The sequence below is a fragment of the Orbicella faveolata genome, unplaced genomic scaffold, assembly GCF_042242905.1.
Source record: "Orbicella faveolata isolate gen_17 unplaced genomic scaffold, um_ofav_v1 contig_12, whole genome shotgun sequence".
Taxonomy (NCBI): Eukaryota; Metazoa; Cnidaria; class Anthozoa; order Scleractinia; family Merulinidae; genus Orbicella; species Orbicella faveolata.
This window is the reverse complement of record NW_028301539.1, coordinates 21,800,191-21,816,621: the sequence shown is the minus strand read 5'-3', so window position 1 is coordinate 21,816,621 and position 16,431 is coordinate 21,800,191. Positions and strand designations below refer to the sequence as shown.

The 16,431-nt window shown below is 38.2% G+C and overlaps 1 protein-coding gene and 1 pseudogene across 1 annotated transcript; one reads left to right on the top strand and one right to left on the bottom strand.

Moving 5' to 3' along the window:
- The first annotated feature begins 4,333 nt into the window (after nt 1–4,333).
- LOC110040087 (uncharacterized) lies at nt 4,334–10,286 on the top strand. The gene is made up of 4 exons (XM_020745277.2): nt 4,334–4,441; nt 6,308–6,375; nt 6,941–7,149; nt 10,166–10,286. Exons 2-4 carry the CDS (start codon nt 6,318–6,320, stop codon nt 10,238–10,240), a joined length of 342 nt encoding a protein of 113 aa, XP_020600936.1. The 5' UTR covers nt 4,334–4,441; nt 6,308–6,317; the 3' UTR covers nt 10,241–10,286.
- Nucleotides 10,287–11,782: 1,496 nt separating this feature from the next.
- Nucleotides 11,783–15,040, bottom strand: LOC149117182 (uncharacterized; annotated as a pseudogene).
- Between the last annotated feature and the right edge of the window lie 1,391 nt (nt 15,041–16,431).

Here is a 16,431-nt window from a genome sequence, read left to right as displayed (position 1 = left end):
AACAATGCCGTGAACCAAAGCTAACGAGGGCTATAGAAAGGAGGCGAAAGTACCCGACAAATTGATTCAGAAGACTGCCGAACTCCCCATGGCCAAGTTCAAAATTCGCGCGAACGTGATGCTGTGCAGCCGTGCAAAAAAATTCAAAAGTCACCTGATTTGGTCAGGTGATGAACATTAGAGAAATCAAACGTACCCGCGTGTTTTAGAGAAATTGCAAAACAGTAAACGTAGCGGAAAGAAGTGGTTGATTCGTTGATCTATCGAAAATATAACTTCAGTTTAGTCTTCACAACTTTTGCTGCAAGTTTCTGCCCGGAAGATTTACACTGGCCGAACTGAATTGCCAACTTGCGGTAAGTGACTTTTGTTGTTGCGTTTGGTATGAAAATTAACAAGTTTCCTCGGCGATATAAGCTTATTTTCAATTGGAATCGATTAAAAGTCTTCCTTATTTGAAGCCATGCTGTAAGAGATTTTAAAAATTGCATCGTTTTAATTTCGCTCGTCTTTAAACAATAACACGTGGGTCGCTTTGGAGGTTGCTGTAAGTTGTAAACAAATTATGTTTTCTATCGATTTTCGTCGTCAATTTAAGCTTATAACCTCACATCTAAAAATAAGCTTAACCAGAATCGTACTTGTAAACACGGCCGGGCGAGTTTTGAAGTTTTCTCTGGTTTAGTTAGCACTGCCGCTTCGTAGACTGCTAAAATTTGTTCTTCTGTTGTTGAAAACTGAACCAAGAAAGGTCTACAAACCATTTTAAGCCGAAGCGAACAGGATTTGCTAAATTTACTTTTGTTCCTATGTGAATATTTGCATATTGTGATTACAAAGTATGGAGATTTCCTCGTTTTGTTAGTTCAATTTATTCGGTTTGGCGAAATGCTTTTGTGAATTCCGAGGTTAAATTGGTTGAAGACTGGTAAAGCTACTGCCAATAAAATGACTGCATAGCTAAATTAAGCCGTCGGCAAAAATACAGACTCTCAGTAATATTCAAATTTAAGTGTCAATAATTTTTCAACTTTAACACCGCAAGCTTAAACGAATTTTCTTTATCCTCTCTTTTATTCGGTCACCGTTCATTGACAAGGGATTTGCTGTTGATACTCGAGCTCAGATGTAGTGATATGCATCTTGTGTTTATAATGTAGATTTCCTCGTTTTATTTTGTTGTCTGTCCAATTAGTTCGGTTTGGTGAAATGCTTATATAGTCCAAAATGTCGAGTAGACGATTATGCATGGCAATCCTGTCTGCAAATAAAGCTCTGCTTTGATTTTGATTGGCTATTTCATGTTATTTGTGCCATTGCTTTTGGTTGGGGGTACATGGACCGTATTTTGTTAATAACAGGTTATTCCCCAATGCGGTATTTACACTTAATATGGAAATGTTCCAAAAAAGTGAGATAGTACTAATTGACTCGGTAAATTGAACAGTGTAATAGAAGTTCTTGCCCTGACCATTTCTCAGTAATAAGAATAACTTTTACATACATATATACACAATTTAGTTGGAGAGAGTGCTCTCCTATCTCCACTCTCTCTCTCTTTGCTCTCTTCTTCACTGACTAATTTTTTATTTACTAACTTATTAAATGAATGTCACTGACTGTTTTCTTTGTTGTGCATGCATACTTTTTTGCTGGTCGAAGAAAGGTTCAGTTTCTTCCTGGCTGTACAGTTTCCTTTCTCCTGTCCTGTACCAATTTGTTTGTGATATAACTTCGTGAATTCTCTATTCTCCTTAAATTTTATCTCATCAGGTTGATAGAATGCACTCTCAGAGTGTTCCATCATTGTCTTCAGTCGCTACAATTTTCCGGAAAAAAGCAATAGTTTTCTTAATTTCCTTTTACTTTGTGTTAGGACTTTTTAGCATGCCTGTCATTGGCCCATGGGCATTACGGGAGAATAATTTTCAAGTAAAGAATTACATTCGTTTTAGTGTTGAGTATTTTAAATTGTTATGAATTAGGCATTTCTTTTTATTTTTTATATTTTTTATTTTAGTCGCACGCAATGTTTTATGGTTTTACCGAGGTATACCATGTAAATGTAAATAATGCACTGGAATTGGCGAATCAGAGTGTGCATTATATCGGCTTTAAACACAAACCACATATTATAAATGACTCATATGAAAATGTCTCATGCACGATTTTTCACTCATTATGATTCAGGTGCAAATAGTTTCTGTATCTGTTGATGTGCAACAATCTACACCAATATTTCAACCTAATAATGTACAGTGTATATTAATTAACCAAATTATGCTGTTTGTTTTTAGTTGGCCAGTGCTACTACATAGTAATGTGATGTTGAAGTGCACAAATTTACAAACATGCCCAGTGTCAACTTGTCAAATGCATGTATATGAACTGGCCAGACAGTGTAGATTACAAAATTCTCTGAAAGGTAAGATGTTTCTTAAACATTATTTTGTAATTAATGATTTCTCAGACATTGTTTTCTTCAAGAAAAGATTAGAAAACAAAACTTTCCAACTTTTCACATATGTATACTGTTTTGGTATTTTTGTGAGATTTCATTTGGTAGAGATTCAGGGACTGAGTATATTGTAACCACTGCATTTCAATCAGTCCCCACAACAAAAAAAATGTGTAAACTTCTTTTGTGTGGGAGTCCCCATGTTAACTAAGGAAGAATATAATGATTAATGACAATGCCTTGTCTTTCTGAATAAGGTAGGAAAGAACAAGAAATGCCACCAAAAAGCACAGAAGACAGTTCTGTTCTGTGATCAAGATTTTTGGTAGCTTCCCAGAAATCCTTGAAATCGTGGCTCTATATTTCATAATCACACCATCTTACACCTCGATCTGCTGATGTAATACTAGTTCCGGCTGAAACTATTAAATCATTCGCAATTTACCTCATACATGTTGGATTATTTTCATTAGTAACAACATTCCGAAAAATAACTGAGGAGCTCCGCTTTTAGGCTGGCCTAAATCTATATATTATGTGAAAACCGTATCCGAAAAAAATGTAGATAATCTGTTTTCTCCTATTTTCTTCAGAGTAGTAGATTTTATCATGGAATAGTACTTCAATAAAACTTGATATGTGCCACATTGGCCTTTCTTCCGAACTAATAAACGGCCTATCGAGGTTTGAACAAAACTTGATGAAGTACTATTTTTTTTATAATTCAGTAAGTCAACCATCTTCACGTTATTGTTTTGGCTTTAGAAAACTGGTGACCTAGAAAATAATATTTAGTCCAAAAGAGTATTGTCTCTAAAGGTTTTAACAAAAGTCAATTAAGTACTTTTTTCTATTTCATAATTCAGTAACTCAACCATCTTCGCATTATTGTTTTGGCTTTAGAAATCTGGTGGCCTAGAAAAGAGTATTGTCTCTGTGTTTACTTGTTGCTCGTTGTTTTAAGGAGTAACAAGTTTCTATGAGAGGAAAAATAGCTCTGGCATTTAATAAAAATGCAATTTCATGACAAGTTTATTCATTTAGTTTACCTTTTTTCCCTCGATGTGTTCTTAGTTCAATTTCAATATTGTCCCGTGAGTGAACAAAATTCGATCGCTTAAGTTTCGTTGGTGTCGGAATTTATTATGATTTGATTATTTAGATTTTTAATTCTCGGCGTTTATAGGTCTTTATAGTTTTATACGATCAATTATTGTACATTTTCAGTTTTAATTTTTAGAATATACTAGGGCCGTGGATTACTTGTAACCTAGCTGATTAACTAAGCGTAACTCTACGTTGAATAAAGTATCTTATCTTATCCCGTCTTTTCTTTAACCTCGTGAAACTAATAGCTCAAAGCAATAAGGATACACACCATTTAAATAACTCGTTCCAGTTTTAACTGTCTCGGCTATCGGCAAGCCGACAGAAACGGGATAAAATTAGCCAAAAATAAAGGCTGACTTCAAAATAGCAGTTTTATTAGAATTATAAGTTAATAAATTTTGAACCGCGCGAATTTTGTAATTACCAATGCAAAGTAATCAGAACCAAAGGGTAAAAGATTTCTCATTAATGAATCATATTTAAATCGTTTTTTTTTTTCTAGTTGATCCTGATAAATAAATCTTTCTTCTCTCATTATCTGATAAATTTCTTGTGATATTAAGACAGTTTGTTCAACCGCATTTTTATCTATTTTCCTTACAGTTGAGAACATTGTTTCCCTTTTACAATAGCTTAGTTAAAAACGTAATTCAAGGTATTTTGCTGGTACCGGTGAATTATTTTACGGTGTTTGTTTGTGAATAATTATGACCTAACAATTACGAAGCAAAACCAATGAAATGTGGGATGAGTAATTTACTCATCGCCATTGATTCTGTTGTACGCTGGAGTCAGGAGTAGTTCCATCGTTTTCCTTTTAGAAAAATTCCTCAGATTGACGGGTTTGTCTTTCTGCGAGCCTTACTTTTAAGGGTGAGTATTGTAAATGATGCACCTATAGTGTGCCATTTCAGCCTAGTAGTCAATTCAAAAGTACAGCAAAGCCGGGTTTTGGTGTTTTTTGGTATCCTAGTCATCAGATCTTTTGCTATAGTTTGCAATGTCCACTATCTGTTAAAATGTTGCAATTTTTAATTGTCTTTTAAATTACTAATACTTTTCAACTGGCTATCTTTTACAATCTCAACGAGAACAATACTAAAACATAACCAATACATCTTTACAAAACGAAACAAGAAGTTATCTCTAAATTCCCTTTTCTGCCTTGGGAAACCTTATCAAAAACCGCGATTCTTGGTCAGATTCAAACAATTAAGCCTCGTCTACACGAGCAATTTTATGTGATAATTTTGATGTGACAATTCTTATTTGCCCGTGCAGATGAAGAAAATTGGCCAATTTTATGCGACAAATATATTTGCTGAAAAGCTAACGTGTTGGCTTTTATGTGACAAATAAAAGTTGCCACATACGAAAAATTGTTCGTGTAGACGACTCGTCACATAAAATGTGGCAAATATGTTTGGAAGCACCAAGATTTTCGGAGGCGTCTAAGCAGGCCCGCCTTGTTTCTGCGTATCTCTGCTGTCCAAAGTCATCACCGACGCACTCAACTTTGATTCGCTGTGCCTTCTACTCGATCAAATATATTTGTCATATAAAAATTGTCACATAGAAATTGTCACATAAAAATTGCTCATGTAGACGAGGCTTTATTATTACCCAACAAACAGTTCCACGCAGTTGTTCGCTCACAAATAACGCATTGACTTCATTCAGCGTCCGGGGTGTTGGTGAATGCCGACTTAACCAAGGCCGATTGAAAAATTATTTTATATTTCACCTACGAAACTCCCGGTAATCGTGAGTCATTCAGTTTGTCAGTTACTACAATAGCTATCTCAAAAATGTTGATATAAGGCAGCGTTGAATCGAAAAAAATGACGGCGAGGCTCATGCTCCCTAAACTACGCGGAATGTCTTCATTTCACGTCACTGTTGTTTGGGAGTGAACGCTTAAGGAATGTAGGTAGATCTATAACGCATGTACACGGCCACTGTTCTGCACATTAAGCCTTAGTGACGTTCCTGTTGCCTTCGCAGTTTGCCCCGTCCCCACTACGCCGGAGGAATTTGTAAACGGAGGGGCGTTTTCCATGGCGAATGGAACAGAATTTTCCGGAATTTCTGGAAAAAGGACAACCTTGCGAGTTATACGGAAATTTTCGGAAATTACTTATCGACAGTTTCCGTTCCACTTGACTTTCCTCCCGGAATTTATGAATTTTCGGTTGAATTGTTCGCTTATCGGAAATTCAACAATTTTCGGATTTTCTGGAACCTTTCCCGGGATTGTACCCTTTCGAATTTTGTGTTGAATGGAAAGCGCCCGTAGGTTTCACTCTGAAAACGTATCAAATGTTTGCCGTCCACACTACGCCGGAGAATTTAAAAACGCAACAATCACTGGTCATTTTGAATTTGTGTTTGAGGAAAACTCGGTCAGGTAAATAAATTGATTATCGTAATGCCATCGTTTTCGAAAAGCTCCAATTTAAAAATTTTTTCCGTCCACACGAAAACGAATAGCCGGCGTTTTCAAATTCCTCCAGTTTGAAGGGTGTTTCCGAAAAACTCTGTTTTCGTGACGGACTAGTATGGCCAGTAGGCTTAACCGTAAAAATAAAGCTGCGTTTTCAAATTTCTACGGAGTAGTGTGGACGCGCTGCCTTAAACTCCCTAATTTTCTAATGAATGCTTCAGACAGTCTTTCACATATCATTTGTCTACCGTGACTACAAATGTTATAAAGATATACTTTTATTTTTGGTCTTCTAGATAGAAGACAATGTATAACTTTCTTAGTTCAACCCTACTTCTACTACTTGTTTCTGCATTTGTTTCGGGTAAGTTTATACAAAAACTTCATATATTAATTAAATAACAATCCTTCAAAACATTATCTGTGTGTATTTCAATTCTTAACAGTATCAATCGTGCCAAAATAGAGATCACTCCATGGAGAATGCGCCCATGCGACTGTTATTGTCGAGTTGAGCAAGATCAAAAACCGAACGAAAGCAAAGGGACTTAGAAGCATATGTACCTGTCCTTAAGTGTTATAACAGGACATAACGCTTTTGACGTGAGATGAACACTTTAATACTAATAGACCGTCAAGAAAGAAGAAAGGCATTTTCTTTGAGCCATTCCTCAAAGCGTGACTTTTGGAACAACTGCTGCTGTTATTGCAACCTTCTACGTTCATTCATAGTGCTAGTGGAATTTGATCGTCCACGTTGCTGATGGGCACACGTTGCTCATTCACTTGCAAAATTTCATATTTCACATGCCTGATTGACTAAGCTGTGAACTAACATCGTTTTTATCGCCTACGATTTTCATGAGCAAATCTAAATACTTAAGAAATAAATGGCGTTTGGTTACTCCTTCCTCTCTGATATCTCATAGATCGTCAAGTCTCTGGCAAGTGTGGGAAGAGTGGTATCGCCGACACAGACTGGGCAGCATGCCTTGTTGCCGAAGATAAAGAAGGAAACGTTTGTCCGCACAACTTCAGAAAGCTTGAAGATGATTTTTCTTGTGAACCATCTGGTTCTAGGAACCCTCCTTACAAGAAACGAGTGTGTTGCCTGCTGGGGCCAGTATTAGACTTACAGGTAACTAAAACATGCCGAGAAATGTATTGTTACCCCTAGTGCGCGTTCTACGATCGCAAACTTTAACAACGACAAAATGTAGGAAAGTAAACGAGGGGGCCAGCTCTGTACTCTTTGCCATTTGAATGTGAGCAGGGATGGCGCAGTGGTTATAGCGCTCGCCTCCCACCATTATATCCCGGGTTCTATTTTGACAAGGTGCCATATGTGGGTTGAGTTTGTAGTTGATTCTCGCCTTGCTCTGAGGGTTTTTCGCCCGGTTCTCTGGTTTTCCTCCCTCCACAAACACCAACATTTCCAAATTCCAATTCGAAAAGGTTAAAGGACCTGCATGAAAACCAGCTAAGGCTGATGTGGCTTATCTATCTACTTATTTATTTATTCATTTGTTTGTTCGTTTATTTATTTATTTTAATGTCACCCTCGATAAATAAAGTTTTGATTGATTGATTGATTGATTGATTGATTGATAGTTTGAATGTGAATTCGACAAGTAATACTGACAAAAAAGGAAATATTTTTTAAAAAGTGATCATTTTTTAACCTCCAACCAAGAGTAAATCAGTTTTGATGGTATTTCCCTGCCTTTCAGCTAGAGTTCCACTCGCGTGTTCCAAAAAAATCAGTAAATTCCGCCATAGAATGTAAATGACACCTGACACGTTCGTTGAAACTCTAAGAAAATTACTGGAAGAAAAGGACCTTCAAAGGGAGTCACGTCCTCACGTAAGTTGGGGTGGGAGGGGGTATTGAATGGCTATTCGTGTCCCATTTATCGTTTACACCAGTTCCAAGTCTTTCTGCTTCCATTACCGTGCCAAATTTGGGATTCAATCAAAATGACGAGTTCCTTGGGGGAAACGTCTAATGAATTACATTCGTACCTACCGAACCAAAATGCGCAATAGAAATAATTATGCGAACGATTCTAATATAAATGGCAAACAACCTCCATTACCCACGCAACAAGCCAACGTGTGAATGAACACACAGCCAAATTTATGTTGCAGGTAAACCCCTAAAAAATGATGTTCATAATAGCCCCAGTTTCGTGGGGAATCTATACAATGGAAACTGTTTATTGTGTTCTCTTTTTGCTACTTTCGTTTCGAGTTCCTCCGCACCTACCCCGCTCAGTTCATGGGGTCCTCAGTCAATGACTTACCACATAACCGTTTCCGACGATGAGATATTCTTCTTTTTTCAGTAAACCATTGACCAAAATGAGGCATTATGCTTAAGTTGGACAAATATTCCTCACACTTTATAGTGATCAGATGGCATATTAAAAAGAGAAATTGCTGTCGGTTTCTCTGAGTTTACCATTGTTTGCCATTACGAAGGGTTAATTGGTATTTGGCTCACCTGGGGCGCGTAATGTCATTGCTAATGTATAAATTACCACAGGAAACACAAAATGGCGCCGTGACCAGGCCTTGTGTATGTGATTCTTTCTTAATTATCAAGCCGTAAGTCTTTGCAGATTAAAATATAGTTTAAGGTTACCGTATACCTTCAGATCAGCAATTTTCTTCAAATTTGGATTTTTGGGTCAAAGTAATGGTAGAAGAGTAATCTCTAATTTCTGGGGAAAAAAAATTGAAAAAAACTAAATATTGGCGGAGAAATGGAGGTTCTACGTTATGGCCGGAAGTAAAAGTTCCCTCTTGATTGACAGCCTTATAACGCGTATGCAATCAACCGAGACTACTTTCGCGGGAATATTACCTATATGGATACCACGAATTGGCTGGCTACTCACCTCTACTCAGTTGATCAGCATTGCTAATCCAAGCATTTTTCGTATCAGGTGTAATGCTATTAAGTTATAAGTAAACATGGACCACGGAAAACTCCGTGGACCAGTTTGAAAAAGCGAAAACAGCGAAAAACGAATGAAAATACATCTCGGAGTAGAGAAGCGAAAATTAACCTCGCGGATGAAGCTATGGCTATCGTATCAAGGGGGCAAGAAGATCGAGTAAAGAGAGGAGAAAGGTTCTGTGAAAATTTGGGAACTTGAGAGCGATAACAGCGATTTTTACAGTGACTCTTCTGTTGAGTCCGATACCGATGAATCGTCTGACTCATTGAGATCCATTGGAATATTATCCAAGCACTTTGCTCCGCCGCACTTTCTTTTGTTTGTTTTATTCGCCCAGCCACTCTAGCGTTCGTATCCTTTTTCGTCTTCCCCATTTTGCCAAACCAGCTTCAAGAAAACCCGAGCTACAGAAAAATTATCTCTCCGCCTTGAGCGCATTGCGAAACGGGTGTTTTGGAGATTCGCACGTAAATTTCACCACGAGAAAAAACTTTCCAAACGCTGATTGGCTCAGTGATCTGAGAACCCAGTTGAAGGCGTTTGTCGGCGGAGTTTCTTTGCGAAGTCAGAGATTTTTCTTAGCGCTCTTTTCTCGAATAAATTTTTTCGCTTGAAGCAGACACTTTAAAGAGTTACAACTAAAAGGGAATTTCTTCGATTGCCCTCAAATTTAGACAGTAGCTAGATTAACGTATAAACAAAACCGTGTCTGCGAATTGTTTGTTTCGAAATATTTTTTTCTCCGAGAGCGATTTTTGTACGATCACTTCACATTTTTTAAATCCTATTTCGAAAATGTTCTGTAACTTTTTATTGCAACTGAATATGGCAAACACGCTTTTTTAGCGCTTTTTGTCCTTAAACCGGGGAAAAAACTAAATTGTCGAAAAACAAAATTCGCTTTGACTTGTAGCTTCCAAAAGGTGATTAGGGCTCTCGCATTTAGTGGTCCTGAAAAAAATCGGCAATTCATTTCATTTCAAAATTCTTGGTATAGTTTGATAGCCAGCTCTATAAGCTTTAATCTGATATAGGAGCTTGGGTATCTACCGCTTAAACCGGACGCGCTGCATTGCTTGGACGCGAGACACCCCTGAAGGTATACGGTAACCTTAAGTCAATTGTTTAAGACATCGTTCACTTTAGCACCCTTTAGTGACGAGTGATGGATTATATCTTACCTTTCCGCAGGTAAAAAATTCACCGTGCTTAGCAGGTACTCCATCCGGTGACGAAGAGGAAAGGAAAACCCATACACGACAATGAGATTATTTTCTGTTAAATAAAGACTGACAACTCTCATAAATTAAAACTCTGTTTGTCTCATATTTGTCCTTTATGCCCACGTTACTTTGAACACTAAATGACCTACTTAGAAGAACACGGTTCTTTTCTCCCCCACAAGATTCTATCAGACTAAAATATGACGGGGTGGTTGGCAGTGCAGCTCACATTTATAGCGACGAGGCACTCTGCCTTCATTTATTGGCAGCGTGAGCGTAGTCTCAAAGGGACTTTTATTGACTTAAAGTGGCGGAGAAAATTTTAATTGATGGAAAACTAAATAATGGTCTATAATAGGGGTGCCAGTGTTATAATGACTCCGGCCTTCAAACTATATCACCATGTCTTTAGGGACTAGCTTCAACTGATGACAATTTGCTCTCCCTTCAACAAATCCGTTATTTTCTTCATCTTGGTGTTCTAAGATAATTTCTTGTAGAGGCAAATGTATTTAGTGCTATGTTAAGAGCTTTTTTGAGCAAAAATGCAGCAAAATTGCCGTGACAGTGTAACCCTGAGCGGAAAGTGTCTTACTATCAAGTAGGAAGTGCAGTTTTTTACCAATCAATTTGAATTCTTGATTTTTCCTAAAACGTCAATAAATCACCAAAAATGATTCAAAACTAATCAAATTCATTGAGACAACGCTAAGAGTTAAAAAAAAAATGCAAACCTTACTGTTCCACAGATACAATGACATGTCAAACCAAATTGTTCCCACATCATGCTTGTAGTAAAAGTCGCAAGGTTTGGCAGCGTTTGCTTCAAAGTAGTTAGTAGTTAAAGTAAACGCGGGTACTTTCTAACAACCCCAGTTTGAATCCTGATAACCTGTCGGCCGTGTTTGTCTAAATGAACTTACAGAATTTTACAGAGAGTAAAGAATCCTATCCTGTAACCTCTTCTTTCATTTCCTAGAAAGCATCCTTAAAACGCGTTGAGCCATCAAATTAAAGAAAACCAAGACTTAGCCTTCACAGTAATTAAGCTTACTATAAATGAGAAAAGGCCACTCAGTTATGGATTCAGGTTTTTATCGGAACTTGTTTGGACGGATTGGGAATACTCACATGTGTTTAAAATTCTTTGGTGGTAGACTTAAGAAAAGTTCGCAAGCATTGATTTAGCAATCATTTTGTTGCATCCAGTCATACAACAATCTTTCAGTCTCTCGCTGGTTCTCTCAGAAAACGCAAATGTAAAGTTGGTGCTGTTAGTAACGCGTTTCCCTGGGGCGGGAATTATTTCGTTGTCAGTGTAAGCCCCTCAACAGAAAGTTAGCCGTGCTAAATGCTCACGGCGTAACTTGCATTATTTTTTTAGTCGATTATTCTGTCCTATCTAAAAGATCTTCAAGATGTCTTGTCATAACGAAAAAACTAAAAACATTTGTTTTGTCAACCCATCCTTTCTTATTTTAAAGGGAGGGATGGGTTGCAGCCAAACCTCTCCCGTGTTCACCCCAAATCTTACTTCATGCAAAAAATAACAGGAGTGAGTCAATATACAAGAATTCGAAACAACTACAAGAAATCCATTTTAATTCCACATTTATTTGAACTAGTGAAACGCAATTAAGTGAAGTGAAATCAAACCGCCAGTAATTTATATGATAAACATCAAAACCAAAGTGCGCCGAGTAACGGACTACGCAGTTTGTTTCAAAATTATACAATATCATTTACTTTTATCGAAATGATCAAGTTCTTCTTCCTAGTCTCTAAGTCACTGAATTAGACACTTTTGTTCCCTGACGGCTCTCCTGCTACATCTTCATTTCCCTTTTCACAGTAGTATCCCCTCAGATTGGCAACTGAATCAGTGGGACTGTCAGGCTTTGACGGACAAGGAACGCAGCTTCTATCTCTCAATTCTGGCCTGTATTTATTACCGGTACAGCATCCCTCATCAACCGCTTCGTCTTTGTGATGCCACAAGGCTAGCCTTTTATAGGTATTGGGGAGGAAGCGTAGCCTTACTTTTCCAATGATCATAAGATTTGTGGCAGGATTAGGAGCATCCCATATCAAGTCTCTTTCTCCAGACTCCACAGTGTAAGTTAGCTTCCACGTTGACAGAACTGTGGGCATGATAGTTTTGGTGATTGGAGGTACTCTTGTATTACTATCGCAGATCTTTGGCAAGTTATCGCAGAGGCTGTAAGGATTGAGTATTTCTTTTCCGCTTGGGCATCGATCATAACCTTGAGTGTATATCGTAAGGTAGTTACTGTGATCGAAGGGTACGTTGTACACTACTTCAGATGTTTCAGTGAATGAACTCCCTGCCACTGAAGTCAAATCAATGCGTGTTCTGGAATATTGTTTTTCACTTCCTGTTTTGTACTCTTTGAGTGGAAGGTACAATTTGAAACTCTCTACATATGGTGCGACGATCTCTCCACGAGCCAACCAGTTGTGTTTCCGCAGCCACGACCTCTGTGCCGGTAACCGAAAAGTTACAGAATTGCCTTTCGCCAAAGAAGGAAGATTAATATAGGCTGTATCGCCTTCAAATTGGGGACGCGTTGGTATGTAAACAAACCTCTCATCAACATCATATGTGGTATCGGGATCGTAAGCAATAAGGATGTCTAACTCATTGTCGGTAAAAAAACCAGTCGATGAACATTCGTCGATTTTCTTGCCCTGGTTAAGGTACTCCAGTTTGTCACAATACAGACTTGCATGTGACTGAAGTCGATATTCAGTCATAAAAAAGCCCAGCATAAGCTGACTAGCATCCAGAGGGTCATTTGACACTGTTATAGACTGCGATAACTTTTTCGCAACGTTACCACGGACAACGCGAGCCAATGAATCGACAAGGTCAAACTGGAAGTCGAATATGTTTTCTCTTAACGCAGCAAATTCAGCTAGAGTTCCTTCTAGTCTTTCGCACAGAAGCATCCCTCCTACCACGCCCTGGCTTACAGAAGCACCAACACCTTGTGCACCAAACAACAGATCGCAAGTCGACCCCTTAAAAGCGGCCCAAAGAGCGTCGTTTTGAGCCAAACGAGCTTTATCGACCTTGGGCGTGTAATCACCATAACCTTTTATAAACTTATCAGCATCAAAACCAATTTCTTCAATCTTGTTCTTCTTAATGGCTTCTACCATGTCGTTTAAGTTTGAAATCTGATCTGCGTTATCTTTGAAGTCTTTGGCCAAGCCCGACAAGTCTTCGTATACACTTTTTAGATTAGCCATGAGAGCGGAACCTCTTGCAAGTTCTTGTACCGATCTCGCAACTTCTGCTGTTTGCTCGTAGATATCACCAGCCTCTACTCCGCCAAAGATCACTTTTAATGGATTTGCGTGTTCTGCAATCTTCAACCCCAGAATAGTGCTTTCTTCAATTACTTGAGCTGCTTGAGTAACCAGTAGGGCGGTCATGGCATCTTTTATGTCTTTCTCCACCTTTGCGGACAGTGTTTCAGCCTTGTCATCAAATTCTTTCAATTTATCCGTCAGGAATGTAACGTCAGCTTGGGCAATAGCTTCATCGTATTTGGCAAGACCATGAAAATACTTCGAAATACCTTTAACAGCGGTTTGTAGGTTTTTGTCAAGCTTTCGGATAGTTCCTAGAAGTTCAATGTGTTTCGAAGCGTCCGCCTTAAGCTCGAGCATTTTTGCATGATTAATTTTCGAATATAATCGCAAATTACGCGTTGGTGGAGGATTAAGTCGGTCCTGTTTAATTTTCTTTAGAGACTCAAAGACTTTGAAAATGCTTCCAACAGCACACATATCCTTTGCTTCAAGATCTATACAGGCTAAGGAAACGTAACCGATGGCATTTTCTCTCTCTTCTACCAGTGACATAGCACTCGCTAGATTTGAATAAGCGTTTACTTTAACCGCTTTTTCAAAAAAGTCATTCCAGTAAAAAGTACTTCCATAAGCCATGATCACGTTTGCCATTTTTTCAATCTCTATGAGGTCTGTGGTCAACACCGACTTCTCGGGTCTTCCAAGAGAATTGCTACAAAAGCTCTTTGCTATGAAAGCGCTGATCTTGTACCACAACAAGGCTCCCATCATCGGAAGTGCTTTCCCCACGTCACAGCGATTGTCCTCTGTACAAGCATCTTTTGTAGTTGTGCCATCCGAGTCACCATACGGGTGCGGTGTTTGGGCTCCAGCGCACTGTTTAATGTTACTACAAATTTTGTCCGTTGAGAGCATGAAATTGCCTTGCTTCTCTAGATCTTCCCTAATCGGTGAACACATGGCATCTACGGGTATGGAGCTGTCAACTGGTTTTGATTGTGGAGGTGAAACAAGAGGGGTGATGCAGCCATAGTCGTAATGTGCTCTTAGTGTCCTTAAGATGAATCCAAGCCCACGTTTGTCATAATTTTCCTTTAGGTTCTTGCTTTGAAAGAACTTCGTTACAATGGGTTCCTCGGGTTGATCTAAAAGTCCTTGAAGCAATGTGCGGTCTGTTTCCACGGTAGATAGGTCGAGGTTATCGATCCCTATAAGCTGAGGTGATAGTTTTCCATGGTTGCGATAAGCTCTTCAACATTTTGAGCGCTCGATTCCTTTTTGACCTGGTCAAGCTTCTCGATGTAAGAATCTCTTGCCTGAAGAACGTCTTGAAGTTTTTTGGCCCATTTAGGATCCCGCGCTGTCGCATCGACACCCAGAGAAATTATAAGAATAGCGATAATACATTTTGTGACGAGCATCCCTGATTCTTTTACAAAGTTTCTCTAAAAAGATAGTAAAATAAATTATAACTCAAAATTAGCTGGATTTATTTAAAAAACACTGCCAATTGAAGTGGCTTGGAACTCTTTCCATACTGCTCGGGCTTTCGTAATTTCTTTTCTGGTGTTGACAAAGTTTGATCAAGGGACCAAGTAAAGGAGACTATGATCTAACTGATAGCCTCTCTACCAGAAAACGCGAGCGTGCGTAAACACGCAAATGTATGTCTACCAGGGTTCGAGTTTTATGGTTTTGACAAGTTACAAGAACGAAAGATATGATTAACGTCTCCGAAAAGGATTGCGTCGTTTTAAAATTTCGCTGAAAGAAAAAGACCTTGGTCTGAGTAAGCACTGACCAGGTGTCGAAATAAACTCAAAATACTTTCACTAGTACTCGAAACTGTTTTCTTTACGTCGGATGAAGTTGATTTTCCTTCACAAGTATTTGTACTTTTGAAACAATTTGCCGTCAACAACAAAGATCTAGCCTGCGTTAGAGATTCAAATCTTCATCTGGTGTTACTATTTTGATCCTTAAGAGTACCAGGATTACAATGATTTGCAAATTTTTAGGACGTTTAGAAAGCCACAAACGCAAACCTTTGCAAGAAAATACATTAAGTTTCACACATCTTTAGCTTATATTATCAGCAGGTTAAAACAAAAATGCCAAAATATCAGCAGGGAAAGCGCGACTTTAACTAAAAAAATATGGTTGGTTGTTTGAGTCTTTTTAAAGACATACCTTTAAAAAACAGTGGTTTGCACCCAAAAAATATTCCGCTTCTTACATGTTACGATGCCATCTCGTATAACGGTTCTACCAAAATGAACTTTAACTTAAACAAACTTTCTTTTCCCTGTGACTTGCGAAATTACCTCATCGCTTAAAGAAAAGAAATGCCCTTTCCAATCGTTCAAATCATTAGTTCCTTTGTTTCTTACCGGTGGCAATGAGGTAGTTTGGTCAAGGACTTTCTCGGTTTATCAGTTAACGGGCAATTTTAGAACCATCTAGTCTTAAACTTCAAATCCACATATCGGAATCCAGTGAAACGGCAAAGACAATTATTTCACAATTTGAACATGTCTTGGTTGTTTTTACCCCTACCTTTAATTCTTTAAAATTTGCTTGTAATTAACAATCGATTTTGCTCTAAAATATTAATGCTTATGCCGGTTAACACACATCCTTGCTTATCCACTTTTAAGGCTTCGTTTCTTTGACCATTTGTCCAAAATTAAGGCAAGGTTACCGAGAATTAGATAAGTTCAAACATAAGATGAGAACGCAATTCCATTGCAATTCTTTTTTCCTACGTTTCAGGTGCACAACCTCAATTTTTCGAAAGCAATCATTAACAGTAATTCTTCATTCCGTAACTAGCTATTGTAGTTACGAGCTAAATGTTACAAGATCTCAAATTCTGGCAAGACAAGAAACACATTA

Excerpts from the sequence above, each read along its gene's own strand:
- LOC110040087 (XM_020745277.2), top strand. The coding sequence starts at position 6,318 with ATGTATAACTTTCTTAGTTCAACCCTACTTCTACTACTTGTTTCTGCA. Across the intron at positions 6,376-6,940 it reads TGTTTCTGCATTTGTTTCGG|ATCGTCAAGTCTCTGGCAAG; the intron begins GTAAGTTTATAC and ends GATATCTCATAG. Across the intron at positions 7,150-10,165 it reads GGCCAGTATTAGACTTACAG|GTAAAAAATTCACCGTGCTT; the intron begins GTAACTAAAACA and ends ACCTTTCCGCAG.